The 23,389-nt window shown below is 49.2% G+C and overlaps 1 protein-coding gene across 7 annotated transcripts in view; it reads left to right on the top strand.

Annotated features, from left to right (window-relative positions):
• KCNQ2 (potassium voltage-gated channel subfamily Q member 2) overlaps positions 1 to 23,389 on the top strand; it is a 90,190-nt gene that overhangs the window by 33,005 nt on the left and 33,796 nt on the right. For 4 of the 7 annotated variants that reach the window (XR_013930700.1, XM_080404012.1, XM_080404011.1 and 1 more), the window contains exons 2-11: positions 4,189 to 4,279; positions 5,515 to 5,641; positions 6,785 to 6,960; positions 8,091 to 8,216; positions 10,548 to 10,658; positions 11,343 to 11,438; positions 12,150 to 12,244; positions 15,576 to 15,605; positions 20,146 to 20,214; positions 22,232 to 22,261. Coding sequence is in view for 5 of the 7 variants with exons in the window: in XM_080404012.1 (XP_080260138.1) it covers positions 4,189 to 4,279; positions 5,515 to 5,641; positions 6,785 to 6,960; positions 8,091 to 8,216; positions 10,548 to 10,658; positions 11,343 to 11,438; positions 12,150 to 12,244; positions 15,576 to 15,605; positions 20,146 to 20,214; positions 22,232 to 22,261 (951 nt within the window). In the remaining 2 variants the exon portion in view is untranslated. Of the gene's footprint in view, positions 1 to 4,188; positions 4,280 to 5,514; positions 5,642 to 6,784; positions 6,961 to 8,090; positions 8,217 to 10,547; positions 10,659 to 11,342; positions 11,439 to 12,149; positions 12,636 to 15,575; positions 15,606 to 20,145; positions 20,215 to 22,231; positions 22,266 to 23,389 lie in introns of those variants that run through there. The other 3 variants (XM_080404013.1, XR_013930701.1, XM_080404010.1) reach the window with 3 other exon arrangements.

Below are 23,389 nucleotides of genomic sequence, written 5' to 3'. Positions count from 1 at the left end.
CACTGCATCCAGGAATGCAGTTGCTAATTATTGATGCTTCATCAGAGGAAGACCAATGTTTTTGCACTTCAGTGAATGTTATTTGAATACAAGTATTTCAGGAACAAATTTAAAGGTCTTTTTAAATTCTTATGTAAATGGCTGTGTAGATTCCTAGGGGTTTTCTTTTGGAAGGCAAATTAGATGATTAACCTGAAAAGCTTTGTGATGATTCTGTCTTGTGCTTTTACTGTGGGGGAAAAAAAGGACAATCTTTCCTGTTTCAAGTAATTTTAAGTATTTTTTTTTTTTTGCGAAGGGGAGTTCAGTCTTTTCTATTGCTAACCTGAAGCACAGTGGATATGAAATCTGGATATGCAGGTTTTGTGCCAGGATTTATAAATTGTAATAAGAAGCTTGCCAGGAATGTTTTAAGTCAACATAACCTTTGGATGTAAAGCCTGACTTTGGATTTATTAGCATTAGCAGCAGTCAAGATTTGCACAGCTTGGTCTTGCCTGAGCTTAAAGGTCTGAGTAACAGGCACGGGGCAGCAGAAGGTGCTGGATGCCTGCAGGAATGGGTGGTGGGTGAGAAGCTGCAGTAACATGAGGTGTCCTTCTCCAGTGGGTCCAGGAGGCTGGAGTCAGCTTTCTCCATGCCCTCAGTACAGAGGAGATGGTGGTCCGAAGTCACGCGCTGCCCTTCGCATCCTGGCTTGGCTTTGGGAGAAGCTGGTGGTAGCTGCAGCCGTGCATCGTGCAGGACCCGGTTCCAGTCTGCTCTGGAGGAGGATATTGTCTTCTCCAAAGCGCTAAGCAGAATTGGCATCTTTAATGTAAAAGTCATTAGATGGGACATAATTAACGTTTCTTATTGCACATTAACATTACCCAGAGTCAGGCAGCAGACATAATTTGCTTTGATTAGATATGTAGCTTTAAAAATTAGATTCATCCCAACCCCTACACTATTTGTTGGCCTGTTTCCCTTTCTCTAGCTATCCATTATTATCTGGAGCCCTTTCCTGTGCTGTCTGGGTGGATTAGGTGAAATTAAAGCAGAGTCAGCCTTCCTGTCCCCCACTGCCCTCCCTCGGTGGGAGCTCAGGGGATACACACCATCTCTGGTGGGGACATACCGCTTAGCTTTCTTCTTCCACCCCCCTGTCCAAGGGGGGTCTGCAGATCCTTCAAAGCTTCCCAAGATCCATACAGACCCCAACCCCCAAATTCATTTTCCTTGCAGAAAGGTTTTGTCCCTTAGTCTCCTTTTACAGCCTCCCAGAGGTTTGTGGACCACAGGGTCAAGCAGAGCAGTGGTACATCACCGTGGAGGTATTTTGGGATGCTTGTGCAGCTCATCCCGTGATGAGCCAGTGCCTCCATCCCTTGCTGGCAGAACTGTTCCTTACCGGGTGGCTGAATGTCCCTGTCAGGACTGAGACAGGGAGATTTTGGTCCACATGGGATTTGGCCATGGAACTCCTGCGCTTCATTGAAGAAGACGGTGCCTTCCCTGTTGCCTCCCATGCTCAGCAGTACTGTAATTAATGCTGGCCCTGCAAGTGTGATGTGCATCAGGTCTCCCCAGCACTGAGAGCCCTGGGGAGTGCAGAGCCGAAATTACAGCAGCACCGAGCCGGCCCCGGGGAGAGGAGGGGGATGAGGCTGTAGCAAGTGCTGGGGAAGGGAATGAGCAGCACCCACATGTCCCACTGCCCCAGCAGCACCTGGAGCTGGCTGGCTCTCCTCACATAACCACTGCTTGCACAATCCGCCCTTGGGATGTGAAGTGATAAAGTGATTTCTTTTCTTTTTTCTGCCTTATATATGCTTAGCAAAAAACTTAACGCACAGGAATCCTCTTTCTTGTGGCATTTGTTGCTGCCAGGACTCACTGTCTGAGCACAGCTTTGTTCTGCATCTGTCCGAGGTGGTCACCTTAGCAGACACCTCGTGCATGCCTGTGTTGGCCTTGGCGCTTTGCTTTCAGCCCCTCCTCAGGCATTTTACTGTGATTTTTGGTCACAAGAGTACAACCCACGTTTTACTTCTTTAATCCGAAAATGCAGGGTTTTCTTTTCCCCCTGATCCCTTTCTGTGATCATTTTTTTTTGTTTGTTTTCCTCTTCTATTTTTCCTTTCATTGATTATTCATTTGCTTCTCACTCCAACACAGAAGTTTGCAGCAAAATCTGGGCCGCCGCGGGAGCAGGGCTGCCTGACCCAGTTGCAGCTCCTTTGCTCCAGCGGTGCAGGGCTCTGCTCCCCCCCCCATGGGGTGGGCACAGCGGGGTCCCACTCCAGCTCGCAGGGCAGCCCAGGCAGCCTGGGGCATGTGGGGCTGCACGGAATCCGTGGGGCTGCAGGGCAGGATGCAGTCGGCTTGTTTATGGCGAGGGGTTTAAAAGACCAACTTGGGGAGAAAAAACATTTTAAGTGAGACACTGAGGGACACCATAAGTGGGATTGCAGGGGATGTTTTCTTACTTTCTTGAGGTTGCGACAAGTCTCCAGGTACCAGACCTGATATGAGAAAAGTAAATTTGCAGTGAGAAATCAGGCAATTTTCCTCAACTGGTCTACGCTTGAATTCATCTTGTTGCGGACAAAGCTCAGCCTTTGCTGAGATGGCTCAGAAGGTCCCTTCCCTCTGGCAGGCAGGGATGTTTCAGCCTGTGGTTCAACTAAATACTACAGATCCCCCAGTTTTTACTTGTTACTGTGACATTAATGGTCATTGCAAAGCCACAAGCACGACCCGGTGGTGTGAAACTCCTTTTCTTTATACAACAAAAAGGAATAGCACGCACCACCGGAACCGTACCTTATAAATATTCAACATGCAGTTTGTAGGAATGTGAGACAAAGCCAGACAAATGAATTATTTAGTGCTTTTAAAGAATGCAGCTTTTAGTTTCTCCTTGCGCTGGCCTACTTTATTGTATCAGTAAATGGATCTTTAGTAAATTAATTTCCCTCCTTTTGTTTGAGCAAGCAGTGGGCATCACGGGCTGGTGGAAATCATCTCCATTCGTGAGTAGCTGCCAGGACACCTTCATAGCTGGGAACTCGGGCATCAAGTGTCAGAGGAGAGTCAAGCTCCTGTCATTCATTCGGTGCCTTTTGATTTGCGTTAGTACCTCCAGCGTTCACAAAAAGCATGGAGCAGGCAGTTTTGATGGGGACAGCCTGTGAATGACAGGGCGGTGTGGCACTTCTGAGGTTGCTTTTGGGACAGCCCATGGGTTTAGACATCAATGAGACCTGGATGGATACTGTAAGGGTTTGGAGAATCTCCCGTATTTCATGGCAACTGAAAGAGACTGAGAGAGCTGATATCAAAGCTGGGTCCCTCCCAGCTCCTGGCAGGATGGGGCTCCTTTGCATCTCTGCCAGGCTGCGACAGAGAGGCCAGCCCAGCGCCCTGCCCGGTGGCAGAGTGCCTCTGGATCCATACTAAGGTACTGTCAGCACCAAGGTCATATCCCCTGGACTGGATCAAACCCCTACTGTGTCCTGTGTCTGGCCACAGACGAGCAGAGTAACAACCTTCCACCTCCCAGTGATACTACAACAAACTTAAAAAGTCACCAGCCTTTGCAGGCACTCAGGAATTAATCTGGAGTTCCTGCCTAGAAAAGAAACATTACATCCACCCCAAAATGTCCTACCTTGCAAGGATAGGAAGTGCAGTCCCGCTTCTTGTGTAGCTTTTTTTGTGGATGCGAATGCATCAGCAGAGCATCAGTGGAGCTTTCCCTGGGCTTGTGCCCAGCCTGTGCTCCTGCTCGTCAGCCCGCCGGGTCCCCTGTCCCCGCAGTAATACATTTCCCTGCTGGTCTGCATGCTTGTTGAAAGCATATTGCAGTAGGGGCTGACAGTTCCTTGGGGAAATAATGTCATAGGGGATCAGGGGAGTTGGATTGGCATTGGCCAAACTGGAAACAGTCTAGTGGGTCCATCAACATGTGACCCTTCCAGTTGGTAAAACCAGGGACTTTCCCTTTTTACCTCGTGGTGTAGCAGCAGCAGCACAGTAAATACTCATAGAGAAATATGTCCAAAAATGCTCTCTGGACTAGTTTGATGAAGTGTGAGAAATTCCTGCTCTGAAAATTAACATTCTCTCTCTCTCTTTTTTTTTTTTTTTTTTGTTTTTGTTTGGGTTTTTTTGTTTGTTTTGGTTTGGTTTTGTGCTACATAGTTTTCTACTAGTTTTCTCCTGTCTGGTGCTGTCTGTCTTTTCGACCATTGATGAGTACCAGAACAGCTCGGAAGGGGCCCTTTACATCCTGGTAAGTGGGGGGGTTGCAAATGAAGCCATCAGTAAGGCATCAAAACAAAGTAAAAAACCCCACAAAAACCTGAGGTTGCAGGTTTTTAACAGAGGCAAGAATTTAAACTGTTGCTTGTGAGAAGGGGACTGCTGGAACCTGCAGGTAAGAAATAGGAAAATCTGTATCAGAAATAAACTAAAAATATTCTTAAGGATCCTTTAAAACCCTTCTTCCTAAACTCTTCCTTTGTTCTGCATTTATCTTCAATTACAAAACACGGTGGCAAGACTGATCCCAACTGAAAGGCGCTTTGATGTCCAACAGCTCCCAATATCTAAAGCCATGGATGCTCTGAGTAGGGGCCATCCTGTGTAGCTGCCTCCTCTCCCACGCTATAACATCCCTGCAACTATTTGATCCATCCCTGAGCTGCAGAGTTTTGTTCCTTAAGTAGCCAGGTGTCCCTCACAACGACAACGTGGCTTCTGCCATCAAGAGCCAGCAGAGATCCTGCCTGCACTGCCACATCGCAGGGCTGCTGGGTTCACCCCTCTCCTTTCCTTTTGCCTTTCTTCCTCTTCCCCAGTCGCTGCCCTACATTGACATCAAAAGGTACTGCAGACTAATTAGGGATTCGTCAGGTTTGGGACATGATAAAGCTGAGGCAAGCGCTGCTAGTAAAGAAATCAGCGGGAAGGGAGCGTGCGCAGGGTGTTCGGGTGGCGGTGCGAAAAGCTGTGGTGCCCTGCATCGGTGTGCTGGCTTGGCACAGGGGATGGAGATCTACACCGCCCCTGCACCGGGCAGCACAGACACAGTGACAACCGGTCCAGTTTTCTAGGGAAAAAAGCTCAAATTCCCTGTGAAGAGTCTTAGGGAGGAGTAGCCAGTGATTCCTGTCTCTGGTCTTCCCTGAGCTGCTCAGCTTTAACCTCGTCAAGTCCTGGAGACGAATGGCAGGGAGAGGAGCAGGTACTCGTCAATCCTCTGGTGGGGCACGCAGACATGATAGGAGGTGCAAACCTCTAGTTCATCACTACAATGTGCAGTACCTCTTGCCACCCCAGGGGAGGAAGGTACGACAGCACAGAGCTGACAGTCTGTCAAGCCTGGGCTCCCAGTTTAATGGTGCGGACAGCTCTGTGATCTATTTTCTGAGGTGCGCAGAGTTTAGGTTGGGGGTTTGTACGTGATTCTGGAGCGTGCTTGCCATCACACTTCTATCTCAACTAATAGCGTTGTCTCCCTCACAGGAAATTGTCACCATCGTGGTGTTTGGGGTGGAATACTTTGTGAGGATCTGGGCGGCTGGCTGCTGCTGCCGATACCGGGGCTGGAGGGGAAGGTTAAAATTCGCCCGGAAACCTTTCTGTGTTATCGGTAAGAGCTGCCTCTCTGCATGGGATTTCCCAAACCAAAAGGGCTATTGCTTGCGCGGTGCTCCTGTTCCTTGCATGCGGTTTGGGGGTTGATCCTCAGTTGCTTCGTGGTCATCTTGAGAAGGGAAAGAGCACAAAGGCACAAGGCCTAACCCACAGACATGTTTTTTGTTATTCTGCGTGAGCCCCCCCGCTGTTTCCCGCAGGCCTGGGAGCGCTCCCGTTGTACCCAGGCATCACTGACAGCTGCCCGCAGCCGCAGAAAGGGAGTTTGGCCAGCAGAGGCTGGGACCCCGCGGTGCTGTGTCCAACCTCGACACCGACTCGCTCACAAGTCATTGAAACTCTCTGTGTCTCGCTTTGCCTTCCCTGATGCTGATGAGCTGCCTCACAAGGGAGTTATGAGACTTAATTAATTCTTGTTTGTAATGTACTTGGCGATCCTCTTGTGAAAGGGGCCATCTGTGTGCAGCGGTTATTTTTAACGGGGTAAGGAGCGAGCAGAGAGGCTGTGCCATTCGCTGTGGAGCCTGCTTTCAAGTGTCCGGGAGCTGGCGGTGGTCATGTGCAAGACCTTAGCTTATTCCACAGAAAAGCACGCCTTCAAAATTTGCATAGAAAACTGGGAAGAGGGAGGTTTACAGGATCTTTGAATTGGAGATATATAGAGCCAGGCTTTTTTTCTTGGACTTTTTCTTGGAGGCCTTTGGCTGTGAGCACCCCGGGATCGTTATGGTGGGCCTCTAGGTGTTTTCACTCCCAGTTGAGATGGTGGAATTCAAACCCCTAGACAGCTGTGCGTAGCGGGCAGCTGCAGCTGGTTAAAAAGGGCAGGCATTCTGCAGGGCTTTGATCCAGTTTAGCGGGGTTAGCACTGGATCGTATCGGAATTCAGGCTTTGCAGTATTTGACACATTTTCTATGGGAATGATGAGCGTGGAGAAGGAAACCAGGATGTTTTCCTAAGGTGTGTAGTGGCTCCATTCATCCTTAAGATGTATGCTGTGTCCTTCCAGCACGAGCTACAACTGATAGGAGATCACTTCCATGCACAGCCATCCGCTGCCATGGCAGTCGGTGTGCCTTCCGTTCGGAAGTGGTTCAGGGGTGTTTCTTCAGCTTTCCATGCCCTCTCTTCATGCAGACATCATGGTGCTGATCGCGTCCATTGCCGTGCTGGCAGCAGGGTCTCAAGGGAATGTCTTTGCCACCTCGGCACTCAGGAGCTTGAGGTTCCTGCAGATTCTGCGCATGATCCGCATGGACCGGCGGGGCGGCACCTGGAAGCTCCTGGGCTCTGTGGTCTACGCACACAGTAAGGTGAGCAAGTCCCAAGCAAGGACACTGAGTCACTCTTCATGTTCTCCCACCAGAGACACTGCTTTGGTTCAGTTCTCCAACCCAAACACCTCCCAGGCCTGGGGGGATTGGCAGGTAACACGGGAGAGCAATGCAAAGTCAGAGACACAAGGTCCGATGAGCTCTCCGACCAGTAGAGAAGGGAGAGATGTTTAGATGTTTGCAGGGGATGTCTTGAACATAGCGACTACCTGCACACTGACACGGCTCATTTCAAAGAGCTAGCAATTAGCCAGCAGCCTCATTAAGCACAGGTGTTGCTGTGAGCTCTTTGTCTAGGCTGCACGCTGCAGAGCTGATGCATTTCTGGAAGCGCACCATGCGAGCAGCAGCTTCCCGCAGACACGATGCTTGTGCCATTCCTCTTCCCACCATGAGATCATGGACCAGTCACAGACCTGATCCCTCGTGTAAGGCACCTTGGCCTTTCTTCGGTTTGGGAAGAGATTGTTGACGATTTTTTTGTTTCCTGCTGCCCAATTTAGAAATTTAACGTTTCCTGCACTTTTTCCCCTGAAAAGCTTCACCAGCTTATCCAGAACCGTGTAAAAATCATTGGGAATTTGTGGGTCTCTTTTAACCACTCTTGCATTAACTTCATCCAAAAACAATCATTCCTTTGAATTCTGAATTAAAACTTCCCTGAAACTGGGAGATATGGTTTCCAGACCCCAGCCTTGTAGCTCCTCCCCTGTTAGTGGAAGGGACCTGCACTAAGCAGAGTCCCCAGAGGTCTGGAGATTCCCATTCCAGTTTTAACCCTACTTCCCTGTGTGAACTGAGGAAACAGAATTATTTTTTTTTTAGTCTTAGTTCTACATCTTGAAATAATGGAGCTCTTGGCAGTCCTTTTCCTTCTCCATTTGCTGTATGTGTTTAGATGGCGGGGTCTTCGGGACGGGGGCTGCCCCATGTGCGTGGCAGGGCCACCACCACTACCTTGGTCCCATCTCAACAAGGGGCACTACTGGTCTTGAACCAAAGCCCCAAAGCCTAAAAGAATTCAGATCCGACCACAAGCAGGCAACTCGGCTTTTGGAGATGCGCATCAGGATTGCAATATTCTCTTCTGTCCCTTAATGATCTTGCAGGAGCTGATTACTGCCTGGTATATTGGCTTCCTGTGCCTCATCCTGGCCTCTTTCCTGGTATACTTGGCCGAGAAAGGAGAAAATGAGCACTTTGATACATATGCAGATGCACTCTGGTGGGGTCTGGTAAGTATTTTTTATAGAACAGCTGCTGGTTATTAAAATAAAATGTCCATTAACCCGCCATCTTGTATCACTTATGTGAGGAATTGACTTACAGCGTGCTTAGTTAACATTTTTATTAAATGGCTTCAGGCTGCTCCGTTTAGGTTGTCTTCTTAAATAAACCTTGGAGAACATGTTAGGGAATCCCATTTCTTGAATTAGCTGGAGCTGCAAGGAAACTGGGAACTCATGTTGCTCTTAGTCGTGGGATTTAGCTCAGCAGAGGCAGGTCAGATAAAGACTCCATGCTCTACGGGGTGCTTTGATCATCATTTTGACAAGTATTGCCGCCCTTTAATTATTTAAAATCATACTTGGGCAATGCTCTGTTGAACACGCTGGAATACATTTTATAAAATTAATAAGGTCTAAGTACCAGAAAGACTCCGGCTCTGAAAGCACTCCCCTTTCACATCTTTGCTGACAAAGGAGGAAAGGGCAATACTTTTAGTTTGCTCTGTGTGTGCGCGTGCATGTGAATTATTGGATTACCCGATTAACAAAGAGAGAATTAATGACGTTCTAATCTTCTTGCATTATTATTCTCCTGCTCCGACACTGTGGCGCTAGTTTGGCCTTGATTACAAAGCATGTAATGAAAATCCCAGATCTGATCAAATCCCAGTAACAGGCTTGGGGAGGAATCGGCTGATCAAGCAGCTCCTGTGTTCCGACAGAGGGAAGGCAGCAGTAAATTGCTTTTCAAGTCCCTTGCTTATGACAGAAAAATAAAAACAAAGCTGAATTTGACAGAACTAGAAAATAAACAATGAGGAAGAAGTGACAGCCCAGATTAGAGCTCAGTCTTGGGAGAACCATGTGCAGATTTATCCCTCTTGCTTCCCAAGCTGTGTGAGCCTTTGGCAGCGGATCACCGCTCCCTGTTTCAGGACATGGAGCTGCACTGGTCTGTTTTGCCCCTGAGAAGCTCAAAGTAAAATTTGAGCTTCATTAAAATAAATAGGTTTTGTCATTGTCCAACTCACGGGTCCAGTACAGACAGATGTTAAGAGATGAGCAAGAGAAATCAAGTTTCAGGTTCAGAAACTTGTCCTTTGGTGTGATCTTAGTGAATCCAATCCTGGTAGTGGTCTATAGAAATTACAAAAAAAATGTAAACAAACTTTGCAGTGATTATGGAGAAAGCATTGCTTAGACTTTGTGTTTCAGTAAGGAATAGCCACGTAGATGCATTTTCTAACCACTTTGTCAAAATGGCATCTAATTGATAGGGCTTTTAGTGGGTCCAATTAAACAGTGCTTTGGGATTGTACTTCCATTTGTGTAAAAGTGATTTTATTCTAAGTTGAATGCATGAGGTTTCCAAAGCCACAGCAGCATGGTGTCAGCTCCCATCCCTGGGGCCACCTCTGTCCGTGGAGGCTATGGGACAGGGACGGCTTTCCACTTGGCATAGGGACCTTTGAGGTCCGCTGGGGAGAAGTCTCAAAGGTGTTCCTAACCAGACCATCTCTCCCTGCCTCGTACTGCCAGTCCCAGATTCTCTAAATCCTCTCGGAAGCCTTGGGGGATACCCAACGTTTCCCACTACAGTGATGTCCGTGGACTGAAGGGAGAAAATGCATCTTTCCCTGCAGTTTGAAATTTGGGGTGTTCTTTGTCTCCAACAAATCTCTCGGCTCCATCCTCAAAACACGCACAGCAGCTTGCCAGCACTTCCCTGGTGCACTGCAATAATGCTGAGGACGGGAGAAAACGTCCCTAAATGATGTTGCAGGAAGCAGCCAGAATTAATCCTGTTGGCCTAATATGTTGGTTTGAAATGGGAAGGGAGACCAGCTAATAGGCACTGCTGGCAAGATTGGGAATAAACAGCATCAGACCTTTATGTGTGCAAATAGCCCTGCCTGCTTTTGTGAGATGCCAGAGGGAGTCCGGGGGAACGGTGCCGGTTCGCTTCCCTGCCGAAGGCACAACCCCATCTCCCGGGGGAGGCTCGGAGCTGCCGCCAGCCTCTGCACCAGATGGCAGCTCTGTGTGTCAGCTGAAGGCAAGAGGATGCTCCCAACTGGTGTGAAAACCCAGCCTGTCGAGCAGGGAGGGTGGCAGCACAGTCCTGGGCATTGGGGCATCCCGGCTTCCCGCGGAGACCTGGAGCAGCTGGGGTCCTCCCGGGCACCCCAGCTGCCCCTTGACTCGGTCGGCTGGGGGCACGTGGGACCCTGCTCCCCCGGTCCCGCTGCGGTGCTGCGAGGGTTTGGGCTGTCTGGTTTGGGTTTGGTTCGGTTCTAAGGCTGTCTGACCGAGGGCTGTGCGGTGATGTCCCCGCAGATCACCCTCACCACCATCGGCTACGGGGACAAGTACCCGCAGACCTGGAATGGGCGGCTGCTGGCGGCGACGTTCACGCTCATCGGCGTCTCCTTCTTCGCCCTTCCTGCCGTAAGCAGAGGCGGCCGCGTCTCGCTGGGGGGGCTGAGCTCAGCTGCGCTTTGTCCCCGGCCCCCGGCGCTGGGGCGATGCCACAGCTACGTCCAGTGGAGTGATGCACCCAGAGAGCTCCCGACTGCAACTGCTCCCTGGCTTTTGAGTCAAAGTAAAAGAGAGCAGAGGGGAAACCCTCTCCGAATGTCCACAGCTCGGGCACTATGTAGATGAGCAAATGGCATGGAAACTCTAGATGTGGCTCTGCACAAACATTTGTTGAAACGAAGCCGTTTTTCTCTTGCAAAGGGCTGTTCCTAGGCGGGATTGTGCCTTTTCAGCCAGTTGCCCCCATCTCTTTCAGAGTGCGTTTCAGTGTGGTGCATGGAGCTGATTTGCCCCTACGGGGATAATTTGCTGAATGCCAGCACGGTGTGGTTGTTTTGTATTTTATCAGCTGGCTGGGGGTTATTTTGGGAAAAGCAGCAACTCCAGTGAGCACCAGTAAAGTCTGCTGCCCCTTCACAGGGAGGGAGTGTTTCTGCCAGGGCTGCCTCGGCTGGAGACTGCTCCTTCCTTCCCCTGTGTGTTTGAAGCAAAAAACCACCCAGAACAAACCTTTGGAGAGAAAGCTGGCTGCAATTTTTAAGTGGAAGCTTAGCTGAAGCCCCGCTAACTGTAGATTTTTGTCCTCTTCCCCAGGGCATCTTGGGTTCAGGGTTTGCTCTGAAGGTCCAAGAGCAGCATCGACAAAAACACTTTGAGAAGAGACGAAACCCAGCAGCGGGCCTGATTCAGGTGAGGATCATGTCCAGGGAGCCTTGGGCTCACGTCGTCCTGATTTTAGGGGGCTTAACAGACTTCTAGAAGTTGGGGAGGAGATGGGCAGGTGAAAACTGGGGCCGTGTGTGTAAGGTGTGAGACAGCAGCTGGTGACTGGTCTTGTCTGGGAATAAATGCCAGGAAATCAGCCATGGGAAAATAGCGTGTGGTAGGCAATCTAGGGGAGAAAAGGAATGAAATCCAGCCCAGTGCAGCAAGACAAATGCATTAGGACAGTCTGTTTTCACCCAATTCCCCCCCCCCCCCAAGAGAATATTTATACTGATATAAAGTTACAATTGGGAGCATTTTTTTCACGGTAACAGATGTCTGCGCAGAAGGTTGGCCTTGGTGTGTATCTTGGAGATTTGAAATTAGAGTAATTTTACATTCCCCTGCTCCTCTCTCTCCAAATTTTTTAACTCCCTAATGGGCAACAACACCCATTTGATACCTGACCTCAGCCTGACAGTGAGTGCCGGGTACTCACAGCGTTCTTAGCTGGGCTCACATAGGACTATCATGGTACCACCCCAGATTTGTCACATATCCAGTCAAGGAAGAGCCGAAATGCTGGACCCTTCCCACAGAAAACAGAGGGAGGAGTCGGTGTTGGCTGAGGTTTATAAAACCGAGGGTAGTGCTGGCCATGCCAGGGTCCACAATCCCGCTGTGTGTTCTCCGCAGGCGGCTTGGAGATTCTATGCCACCAACCTGTCCCGGACAGACCTGCACTCCACCTGGCAGTACTACGAACGCACTGTCACCGTCCCCATGTACAGGTACCTCATCCTCTACCTGCCTCTTCCACTGCCTTCCTCGTGATGCCACTGTCTCCATATTTATTTTTGTTATCTGGATGTATAGTTTTGTTTATTTATTTACTTTTTTATGTTACAAAAGTGGATTTCAAGAGCTCTTAAGGGCTGGTATATGCTTTTTCTTTTGGAGTTGTTTTTTTTTTTTTTTGCTTTGGATTTTTTGTGTACTTCTTTTTGACTTGATTTTAATTTCCCTGTTGTTTTGTGTTTTTTTTTTTCTTTTTGTGTCTGTGTGTGTACATGCTCTTCTTTTCACCTTTATTTCTCCGAGTCCACTGGTAGTTGCATTGTGTTGTGACAGTTGCCGCGCCCAGGTGTGAAGACCTCCCTCCCGAGCTGCCCTGGATCGTAGGTAAATGCTGCCCTCACCCTGTGTGCAGCTCCTCGCACCCACTTGAGCTCTCCCTGCCGTTCCAGCTGGTGTCTAATGGTCCTTCTGCCTTTCAGCAAACTTCTGTCCCTCCCTTGACTGGCCCAGCACTCCCCCCAGGTGCATTTGCCCTGGGTCCCCCTTTCCTTTCCTTTTTTTTCTCTTAAGAGGGGGAAAACCAAGTCGGGATCCAGTGAACATTTTCCCATTTCTTGCATTTCATTTATCCATCATGATCTGTTCACGTGAGTAGGGAAGGGCAGCGGAGCCTGGCAGATGATGCTGATAAAGCACCGCTGTGTTTTAGCAGCATCTGTCTGGCTTGCTTTAAGGAGAGGTAACTCGTCATCGCACCCAGGCAGCTTTTTTTCAGTTGAAACGACACGGGTTAGAGCACTGCTGTGGGAATTCACAGCCTCTTGGGATTTGGAGCTTCATGGAGATAGGAACAGAGTCCCCTGCCATGCCTTGCTGCCCTCCAGGATGTGGGGAAGCGCCGCATCCCCTGTGTCACTCTCGGAGTTGGTGGCATCAAGGAGGAGAATTCCCCCGAAGCTGAAATGCAAAACATTGCTGTTAATTTTCCACTCCACACTGCACTGCATCCCAGGCAGGGCTGTGCATCCCTTTATGGCAAGTTTTTAGGGGCTACCCAGATCTTTCTGGGTCTGTAGAAGAGTCAGACATGTTCCTTAGATATTCCCATAGCTTCACAGGGTTTTGTTGGGCGTGATGCTTTCCCCGTGTCCAGTTTCCCTGCTCCCAAACAGGACTGTGGTCCGATGCTGGGTTGTGCCACTGCAGGTGTGAATCCCTTTCTGTTTTCCCATGTTACTGGTGCCTTCTAGCCCTCAGGCAGACAGTCTGGATATATTTCCTAGGGTAAGCATTAGCCTGTATTTGAAACACAGCAGCCAGCCTGTTAATCCATCTTAAAAACCTGTTGGAAATCACGTTGTCCTGGTCAGTAAGTTTTCATTGGATTTGTTCCCAGTGTGTGTCTGATCGGTTGCTTTTTCTCTAGAGATTTATGAATCAGCTTCAAGACTTTTCTTAAAAAACCCTCAAAAGCAACAACCCAACAAAACAGAACAAAACTGTTTTCCAATAGCATTAAACCCACCCATCGAAACTCTCCCTCCCAGGATCTGACCTTCTTGCAGTACATTTGCAGCCCTGCTGAGATCAGCTGCTGGGGAGGATAAGGACCAGAACCTGGTCCAAAGTCCACTGCAAATCACAGAAAGCCAGGGGCTGATTTCAGTGGGCTTTGCCAGGTTTTGCTGCTCTTTAAAAGACTGAACTTGCCACGCAGCCAGGCATGCAGTGACACCCTTTCGCATGAGGGTGCGCTGGGGTCATTACCTGCTGCTTAATCCACTTGTTAAAGCCTGTATTTCCTATGGATTTAGTATGCAGGAAGAAAACTAAGCTAAAGAGCTCCAGAAAAGGCTAAATAAAAACTTTGGGGAGGAGAAGAAGCAAAAAATATAGTTTGGTGAAGAGCCCAGCTGCTATCTTGAACAAAAAAAACCAGGACAAGGTTGTAGCAGGGTCGTTTGCTGGCTGATGCCATGGGTGCTGCTCCCAACATGGGCCCCAAGCAGCAGTGTCACCCTGGCCTTCCCTGAGCACAGGTTTCTTTTCTCTCCCAGCTTCACCCTTAAATCCCAACCTGTCTGTGCACAAAGTGAACATCACCTGGGAGAGTGAGCCGTTTGTGCACCGATGGAGTCAGCTGTTAGTCAAATTGCATTTTTGACCAAGAAAGCAGCAAACCTCTTTTGAATGTGTTTTGGATGCAGTCAGATAATTTAATTGGGGGGTGGTGGTGGTGGAAGGGGAGTTACTGTATGTTCTGGCTGCAGCTTCCATCACTCACACTGTCCATCTATCCTTGTCTACCCACTTCACTAAGCCAGCTGGCAGGCGCTGGCCGCTCTGCGCTGGTGTAGCCTCAGCAGCACGTGGAGCCCCGCGCTGCTTTAAGGCGACGGCTGCTAACGCGCACGTGGTTAGGAAGTGGGTTGGAGGAGCACAGTACCCCATCTTCCTGCCGGGTGCCTGGCACCCTTTCTGCTCAACATCGGGCTGCTTATTCCTCATAGCAGGAGCCCTGTGACTTGGGCGTACCTGTCTTCTCAAGGCATCCCTGAAAGACTGGCTGCTTGATAGGAGAAAATTGTTGCACATGCCTTGGAGGAGCTCACGTCTCTCCAGAACATCACTCAGATCACTGCAGTAGCACGAGTCTCACTCGTTTGGGGAAAATGTGGCGGCCTCTGAGAGATCTCAGATTTCATCTTTGAATTAAAAATGTGGTAGAACCAAATCTGAAACATGCACGAGGCTCCTGTACATGCAGGTATGGGTTGGGCTTGTAATGCACGTGTAGCGGGGTGCGCCCAGACATCGTAACCTGTTACGCATCAGCCACTGGATTTGCTGAAAAAAAATCTCTTTATTATCACTCATGGGAACAGGGCCTTGATCTCAACTACGTTCATATATTGGTCTTCACTAAGAAAAACCCACCGGCACAACATTCAGCCCAGCCCAAGGAGACCTTGGCTGATGGGACCAGGGGCTGTGGATGTCTCATGAAAGGTGTCTTGGAGGCCTCCACATTATCCCTGCCTGTGGTGCCCATTTGCTTTTGGAGCAAGGTGCCAGCTGCCTGTCCCCAAGGGTGACATGGGCATGCAGTGGTTTCTGAGTTGGCTGCAGCAGGAGCGAGCTCAGCCCACGCTCCTGTGCTCACCTGTACGCCTGGTCACAGCGCATCTGCTCCTGGGTATACACTTTGTTCATATGCTAATTTTCTTTATTCTGTTTCTTTTCCCCTTTCCTCCACCCCACCTTTCCCCCCTGTTTTTCTTTCTCTTATCCCTTTGGTTTTCTTTGGTGAAAATACTTGAAAAGCACGCAAACACAAACGTATGGTGCCTCCAGGTATGAAGTGCATGTGACTCTGAAACTGTGTGTCATGTCACTCCTTGTTCTTCGTTTGGGACTGTAACGTGCAAAGGCTTTAATTAAAAAAAAAAAAAAAAGAAAAGAAAAAAAAAACCAGAGAAAAAAAAAGAAACCTCTGAAGATCGTTTTTTTCAAAGGAATGAGTGAAAGCCCAAACCAGACTCCCCATCCTGCTGCCTACAGACTAACTCCATGCACCTCCATGTACATCTTAGCTATTGGTACAAGTGTTGGGGAACTGTCTGCCAAAAATGACAGTTTGAGGAAGGAGAGTGGGAGAGAGCTTGATAAGCTTGCTTTCTTAAGGATGATTTCTTGATGGTCTTACCAACCTCCTCCAATTCATACAATGCTTAACAAGAAAACTTCCCTGTTCATACTTCCATTTTCCCTCTGCCGTCACTGCTGCATGTTCCCCTTTCTCCAGCCCTCTGTTCCCATCCTTCCTTGTATCATTTGCCTCACTTCATGCTGTAGGAGCTGTGCCCACCAGGTAACACTGAATTTGCTGAAATCTGCTGAATTTGCTGGTGTGGTGGCACCATGGGACGCATCAGTGGTAGCACGGAGTAAAACCACAGCAGTGGCCGTGCCTGGTTTTGAGGATGGCATCTGGAGGAGGGGGAGATCTGGAATGCTAAACTGAAATGATCATTCAGTTCTAGTAATCCAGTCTGATTTTTGGGAAAAGGACATCCCATCTCAGCAGGACTTTTCCATTTCGGTTTTTTCTTCCAAGACTGACCTGGAGCCAAGCTCCAGTTATTCAGTCTGGGACTTAATCTTCTGGGATCAATGCAAATGCAAAGACCTGTATATGGCGGTATGAGATTTATGGTAAATAATATTACCTCAGGTTCTTCAAAAAAGAGTGGATTTTCAAATCTCAAGCATATTTTATATGAGGTGGGTATCTGAAGGTGTAGTCAGGTCAATATTTTAAGATGGGGAATAAATTACTTGCATTTCAAGACTGGGGGCCAAGCTCTGTTCTTAGAGCAGTTTAAATCCTCACTAGATGCGTTAATGCTGATGTGATTTAGTGCTTGATCTCCAAACCTGGTTCCAGTTTTCACAGATGCAAGTTTTACAGCCTTAGTAAATCACCCTTTCTACTTTGTGTGCTTAATTTACAGCAAATTGCATTGGTGAGTTGCAAGTATAATATTATGAGTGCATTTTTCTCTGAGAGTCTCATGAGAATCAGACATTTTTCTATGCTGAGAGTGAAATAAGAGCATGCCACTTCCACTTCTTATAATAAAATACTTTATAAGTTTCATAAATGTTCCCAATTATGAAATATAGCTTAGGCTGGAGAGGCATAAAGTCAGGGTTGGGGTAAAAATTGGTTCCTCATAGGAACTCTAACACAGCATGGAGACTCATTTAAGTCCCCATCCCATTCTGGCATCCATCTCCTTGTCACCCTCTTCCTAATTGTTCATACTGGGGCTGTTAAAAAAAATCATCATCGTTTCTATGTGTGTGTGTGTGTGTTGTGGTGTGCGCTCGTGTTTGTGTATGCTCCCACCCTGTTGTGTGCTGCTGCTCTCCTCGTGTTGTGGGGTTATGACGATGTCCTGGCCGGAGGCATGATATCCCTACTGTCCCCAAATGCTTGAGCGTTATCTGTGCTACCAGGAATAGCAAATGTGCCTTCCCTTTGGATGGGGGAGCCGGCACCTTGAGTTAGTGTGGCATTTCTCTGTGCTGTACGGGGAGGGGTGATGGGAAGCAGCTGTAGGTACCACTGGGTCCCCTGTGGAGCCGGCGACTCAGAAGTGTTGCTGTGGTGGGTGGCATGAGCTGTGTGTGTTCCCGTGGTGTGCAGATCTTCTCACCCAGCTCCCCTTTAACTGAAACATGCTTCCCTTGCTAACAAGTGACACATAGACCAGGAGGAGAGAGAGAAAACGTGAGATGCCCCAGCCGGAGGTCCTTTCTTCACGTCTCTGGAGGACACAGTGGCACCTGCATCACCTGTTCGCTGGGCACGCACCCCTCCAGCATTTTGTAGCAAAGCTCGTTTGACGCACTGTGCAGAGCCCTGCCTTTTCTTTGAGGTTGTGGTGAAATAGTGCGATGCAGCAGCTCTTCCCCAAGCGGCTCTCGTAATGACAGCTTAGGCTGAGCGTTTAATTCAGATTAAATTTCACGTCAAGTACATGGATGAGCTTACACCCATTTTTAATAATTATTTTTTCAGTAAAACATTGCTTTTTTCCACCACGTGTACCAGGACTGTCACCCTACCACAGAAACAGTGAAATTCTGTGTTTGCTTGTGTGTCTTTGCCTTTGCATAGAAGCATCTGTGGTGGCCCGAGAGGTTGCCACCTTCAGCACAGTGTAGACCTTGTGTTACGGGCTGATAATGCAAAGGAAGGAGCTCCTTTGGGGATCCTGAATCCTTCAATCTAGTGAGCTAATGAGCTCTTCAGCTCTAAGGCTTGCATTGGTGGGAGCCCTGGCTTTGTGATCCCAGCTGGAGAATGGAGGGCTGTTGTCCCATGTTCTGATGGGTATGGACCTCCCTGGGAAACTAACTCACCAGTTGTGCACCCTTCGTTAACTGCCGAGTACACTTTGTGCCTGATTTGATGGACCTCCTTCTCCTGTCTTGGAACGCATCTGCAAACCCTGCGTGGGTTGAAGGGAGGCGACAGCCCAGCACTCATGCACTGCTCTGCTGCACCAAGGTCAACTTCTTCCTGATGTCTTGAGTGAAGAGGATCATTAATTCATCAGATCAGGATGTGCTCTTCTCTGGATGGAAGTGAACAGAGCTGGACTGGGGAGCTGAGCCAAAATTTTCTGGCCTATTTTTATACTTTTCTCCATACTTAGGATTGGAAAAATTTCTGATTGCCTTAATCTTGCGAACACCAAATCTGCTCTGCTGATCAACTGTGTTTTTGAGGATGAGTTCTGTGCATGCAGAGGAGAGGCTTTTCCAGCTGTTTTTTTTCCAGTCAGAGGAAACCTGAAACTATTGGTCTCATAATGGCTGAAAAAATGTGGGCGTGAATACCTCTGCCTTTATTTTACAGTAAGCAACAGCCCCATTTCTTACAGTACCTCTGCTGAGACCAGTTTGAGACCGGTCTGGTCATTTGCAAGCACTTGCACACCTTTCCTTCCAGTCCTAAGTTGCAGTTTTGGGACAGTTTGAATACGTCCTTCTTGCTTTCATTAAAACCTACACGGCTCATCCTACATGGTTCATTTTCCAGCAAAGGCAGAAATAAACATTGCCTTGGGGTTATGGCTCTTTGGGCTGTGGCCCCAGCCACACAGATGTGGGCAGCTGCAGGCAGCCTGTCCCCAGCCTGCCAGCAGCCCCTTGTCCTCCCCTCCATCCCTGCAAGGATGCATCCTCCCGCTCGCTTGTCACAAGTGCGACCGGAGACGGCTGTGGCGCTGACTTTGCACCCTCTGGGCACAGCGATGGCATGTGGCACTTCAACAGTTTGACAAGGGCACGCTGGTGGCCCAGCAAGGATTTTGCAGCAAGCCATGGGATAAGCCCTGTTAGCCTTGGCCCTGAATGCAGAGTCCCCACGGGTGCTCTGAATTAGATGCTGCTCTTCCCAACCGTGTGCAGCGTTCTCCATCCTGCCCCCGACACCTCCAGCTCGCATCTCTCTTGGTTAAAAACCTGACTGTGAAATGTTAAATATTGATGGAGCAAGCCCCAGTCCCCCAGGGTCTGAGGGAAGAAACCAAAAGTGGATGCGGGAGCTAATTCAATGGCTTTTAGTACAAAAGCAGGACAGGCAACAGGGTGTTTGTTCGTTGGCTTTTTTTTTTTAATCATTAACGAGGATTCCCATTGTCAGGTTCTGTTTCATCCTGAGAAAGGAAGGAAACTCATCGTTCACTGAAGGCAATGATACATGGGTTTGCCTCATTTTGGGGCAAAACCTGACATGAAGGTAGGGAGCTGGTTAAACTTGACCCTGGAGCGCACTGCTGTTTCTCCTGGGGTGCTCCCAACCTCAGGTCCCTGTTTTCTCTGCCCTATAAGCCACCCTTTCCCATGCCTCCCCACACTCCCAAGAGCAGCAGGGTTGAGTTTTCGCAGTTGCCTCCAAAACCAGAGCTTTCCTCCGCTTCACAGGCAGCCGAAGCGTGGAGCCCCACAGAGAGCAATGCAGCCATGGGGCTGCGGGTGAAGCAGCCTCCGGCCGAGCCACCGCCATCCTGCTCAGAAACCCTGGCAGCGGCTTGTGTCTTGGGAGATTCAAAACCCGGCGGTGCAGACGAGTTTCTCTCTCTCTCTTGCTGTCACTCTCTGTCTTTCTGCCCCCCCTCCCTCCCCGCTCTGCCTTAGGATGCTGTTGGAAGTAGCAGCCAAACCCCTCTCCATCCTTCCTGAGCTGTCCCCCAGTTGCAGTTGGTGGCACGAAGCTGGTTCTAGATGAAAGAATGGGGCAGCGGGGGAAGGTCCTGAGACAGGAGGCTCTGAAATCAGCTCTGCTTGAATATTAATGGTCTTTATTTTCTCCCTTTAGACTAATCCCTCCGCTGAACCAGCTGGAGCTCCTGAGGAACCTGAAGAGCAAATCGGGACTGACATTCAGGTTAGCAGCAGAGTTAAGAGAGCTTGGAAACACACACTTGGCAACCTTTTTCTTTTCTTTCTTTTTTTTTTTTTTTTCTTTTTTTTTTTTTTTTTTACTTTTGGGTTTTTTTCTTTTGTTTTTTTCCTTCCTGCCTTTTGCATATGGACAGCCTTGAAGATGTGAGAGGTTTTGGCAGCTGGTCCCCCATGGGTCACTCAGCAACCTCCTCCCCATCCCTCTCCCATGCTGTACATGAATTTCTTCAGCCTGACTTGGCTCTAGAGTGATGCTACAGTGCTTGACTGAAAATGCAAAGTTGTATTTTCAAAGGGTCTGATTGAGGTAGTGTTCCCAGTTTTCCTCTGACCTTTCTGCACTTCACCACCCTCAGAGGAGACTCAAGTCCACGATGTGTTAATTCCTTTTCTATTCCCTCAACCTTCCCTCGCCTCCTCCCAGAGCAGGCAAGTTTGTAGTGGTGAAAATTTTTTGCTGATTTTGCTGTGGCAATGTATACATCGTTGCCCCAGAGGGCCAGGAGTCCTGCACCTTCAGCCTGTGCTCGGGAGGGGTAATCCTCGAGATTTTTAAGCAGGTGAGGCTGCCCCATTTGGTGAGCGGGGAGTGTGCAGACCCTGGGAGGGAGGGAGAGATGCTGGCCATGCCGGTGGGCATTGGGGCCAGGTGGGGAGGCGTGGGATGGGACTGCCCTGGGCTGTGGGTCTCTGCAGAGAGCAGAGATCTGTAGACCCATGGGTCAGACCTCAGACTTTGATATGTATTTGAGCTAGTGACTGAGGCTGGGATTCCGAGCTTGTCTGAGCAAGGATGGAGGGTAGAGGGGTGTTTTTTTAGTCTCTCCAGGCGGCTGCAATCAGCCTAAGGGAGAGGGGTCAGGGTCTGTGCAGATCTCAGCATCTCAGCGGTCACTGCTGGGTGGAAGCAGGACTAGGGCTGGTACAGCACCACGCTCAGAGGGAACTGAGGTCCTCCTGCCCAGGTGTTCTCGCAGTCCGCTTGGTCCCTTAGACTGTCTGGTGTTAGGGGGGGCAGACCCTTATCTTCTGAGAAGCAGAGTCTGCTCCCTCTCTTACGGGGCTGCAGGGGCAAGGCTGCTTCGAGGCCCCAGGTTAAAAGCAATTCCCCACCGTGAAGAAGCTGTGAATCAGAGTAGTTGAAGGCAGAGCAGTTTTTCCTTTTTGCTGGAGGGACACGCCACCAAGATGCCTGGTCAGTGAAGGTGAGATGTTTTTTTCAGTGTGGCCTTAGCCTGGCTTGCAGTGTCATGCCTCCCCTTCTGCAGGTGTTCAGCTCTCTTTGTCCTCAATGTCAGTGATTTTTCAGGCCAATCGAGTGGTTTGGGATCTCAGTAGCAAATGGTATACAAAAGTTGTGATGTCCCACTCCCTCCATGTAGCCTTTGCCAACTACTTATGAAAAGTACCTGCCAAAGGTTTTGGAGGCAGAAACCCCACGTGGGGTGTCAGGATGTCAGGGCAGGGGTCCATCCTCCTTCCCACCAGTGTCCCCCTACCAGCACCACGTGTTAGCACTGCAGCATGAAGCTGTGCATCAAGAGGTTGACTTTAGCTCTGCCCCAGTGGCCAGGAAGGAAAAGCAAATGCCCCAGGGTCATGGGAGCCATTCAGATCCTTCCCTGTGTGCCGAAACAACGCAGGGCGGTGCGTTTGCAAATGAAGGGGGCTGCTGTCTGAGCCCACAGAAGTCCTCCTGTGCTCACACAAATCACACGACCGTCAGGTGTCTCAGTCATGCGTAGGTGCAAGGATGGGTTGGGATAAACTCTTCGACCCTGTGCGTTGTATGTGTCTTCTCTGAGGTTGTGTGAGTCTCCAGTGATCTTCTGTCCGGGCCAGAAACTCCAGGAATTAAGTGCTCCTTTCCCTTTCTTCTGTCCACAACTTCCACTTAGTTGTACTGTTTGGTATTGTCCTTTCGTTATGTTTTAACAGTGAAGCAGCAACATCTTTTGCCACCTGATACCATGCTAATGTACTATTGCTTCTGTTTAAAGGAAAGAGCAGCAGCCCGAACCATCGCCAAGGTCTGTATCACTGCCAACACACCATTCCCATGCATTACCCGTAGATTTCTATGTACGTGTGTGCGTGTGTGTACCATGTCGTGGCACCATTGAGGGAAGCATTCTAGGTATTACCGTGCTTTTTCTGTGCTGTGGCAGTCCAATGTATCTACGTGTATGCTGGACCTTAAATCATATCTTCCTTCCAGTCTGCCTCCGGCTGTAGCTGCAAGGATAGCGAGGCTGTGGGGGCTAGAGAGAGTGGTGGGCAGCACGGGTAGAGCTGGCAGACACTTATCTGGGGTGACGGCAGGGCTTTGGTTTATGCTGCTTTTTTTTTTTTTTTAATTTTTGTTGCTTCAGTTGTAGCTGAAACCAGTATACCGCAGGCTCAATGAATGCTGGTGGGTAGGTGATGCTTTGCCTGTGTCTCCATCACTCAACGCCATGCCAAGCGGAGGTGACATGGGAACACGAAGCCATCACCATGTCACTGAGTTAGCAACTTCTCCTGAGCTCCTCTCGCTGCAGGGCACTGCGCAGGGCTGCGTGGACCTGCTGCTCCGTGGGACACAGGAGGGCTCTCTGACACAGCACGACGTTGCATGGCAGAGACACCTTCTCTCCACCCCATTCCCTTTGGCCTCACCACCTCTGGATGAAGCACAGTCCCTGCTCCGTCTTCCCTCCACGCCTTGAGCCCACCGTGCAGAGCGTGCTCAGCCGGGCGCCTCTGAGACGTGGCGAGCACCTTCCAAGGCCAGCTGTAAACCTCACCTATGGGAGAGCTTTTCTCTATTTACATGTCCCAGGGAAAGCAACAGGGCTGGTATTTGGGATGCTTTTAAGATACTTTTCATCCCCTTAGAAGCATTTAATTCTGGGATTTTTTTGTCCTGTATTTTCCCAGTTCTTTCAAGAGTAATTCTGGGACTGAATCTCTTTTCCTTGGGAGGCGAGACGCGGAACTGATGATCTGTGGAGATCATCTGCTTGGCTTTCAGATATTCCATCTCATATATCAAAACACAGCTTACAGGCTAAATATTGTAACCACAGAATACGTTTTTCAGAAGTATAGTTAGAGCCTGACATTTTGCAGATTTAACTTTCTGCTGTGCCTTTTAGCTTAGAAGAGACCAGAAACTA

Source organism: Falco punctatus (assembly GCF_963210335.1).
Source record: "Falco punctatus genome assembly, chromosome: 10".
Classification (NCBI taxonomy): Eukaryota; Metazoa; Chordata; class Aves; order Falconiformes; family Falconidae; genus Falco; species Falco punctatus.
This window is presented reverse-complemented; position numbering and strand designations above follow the sequence as displayed.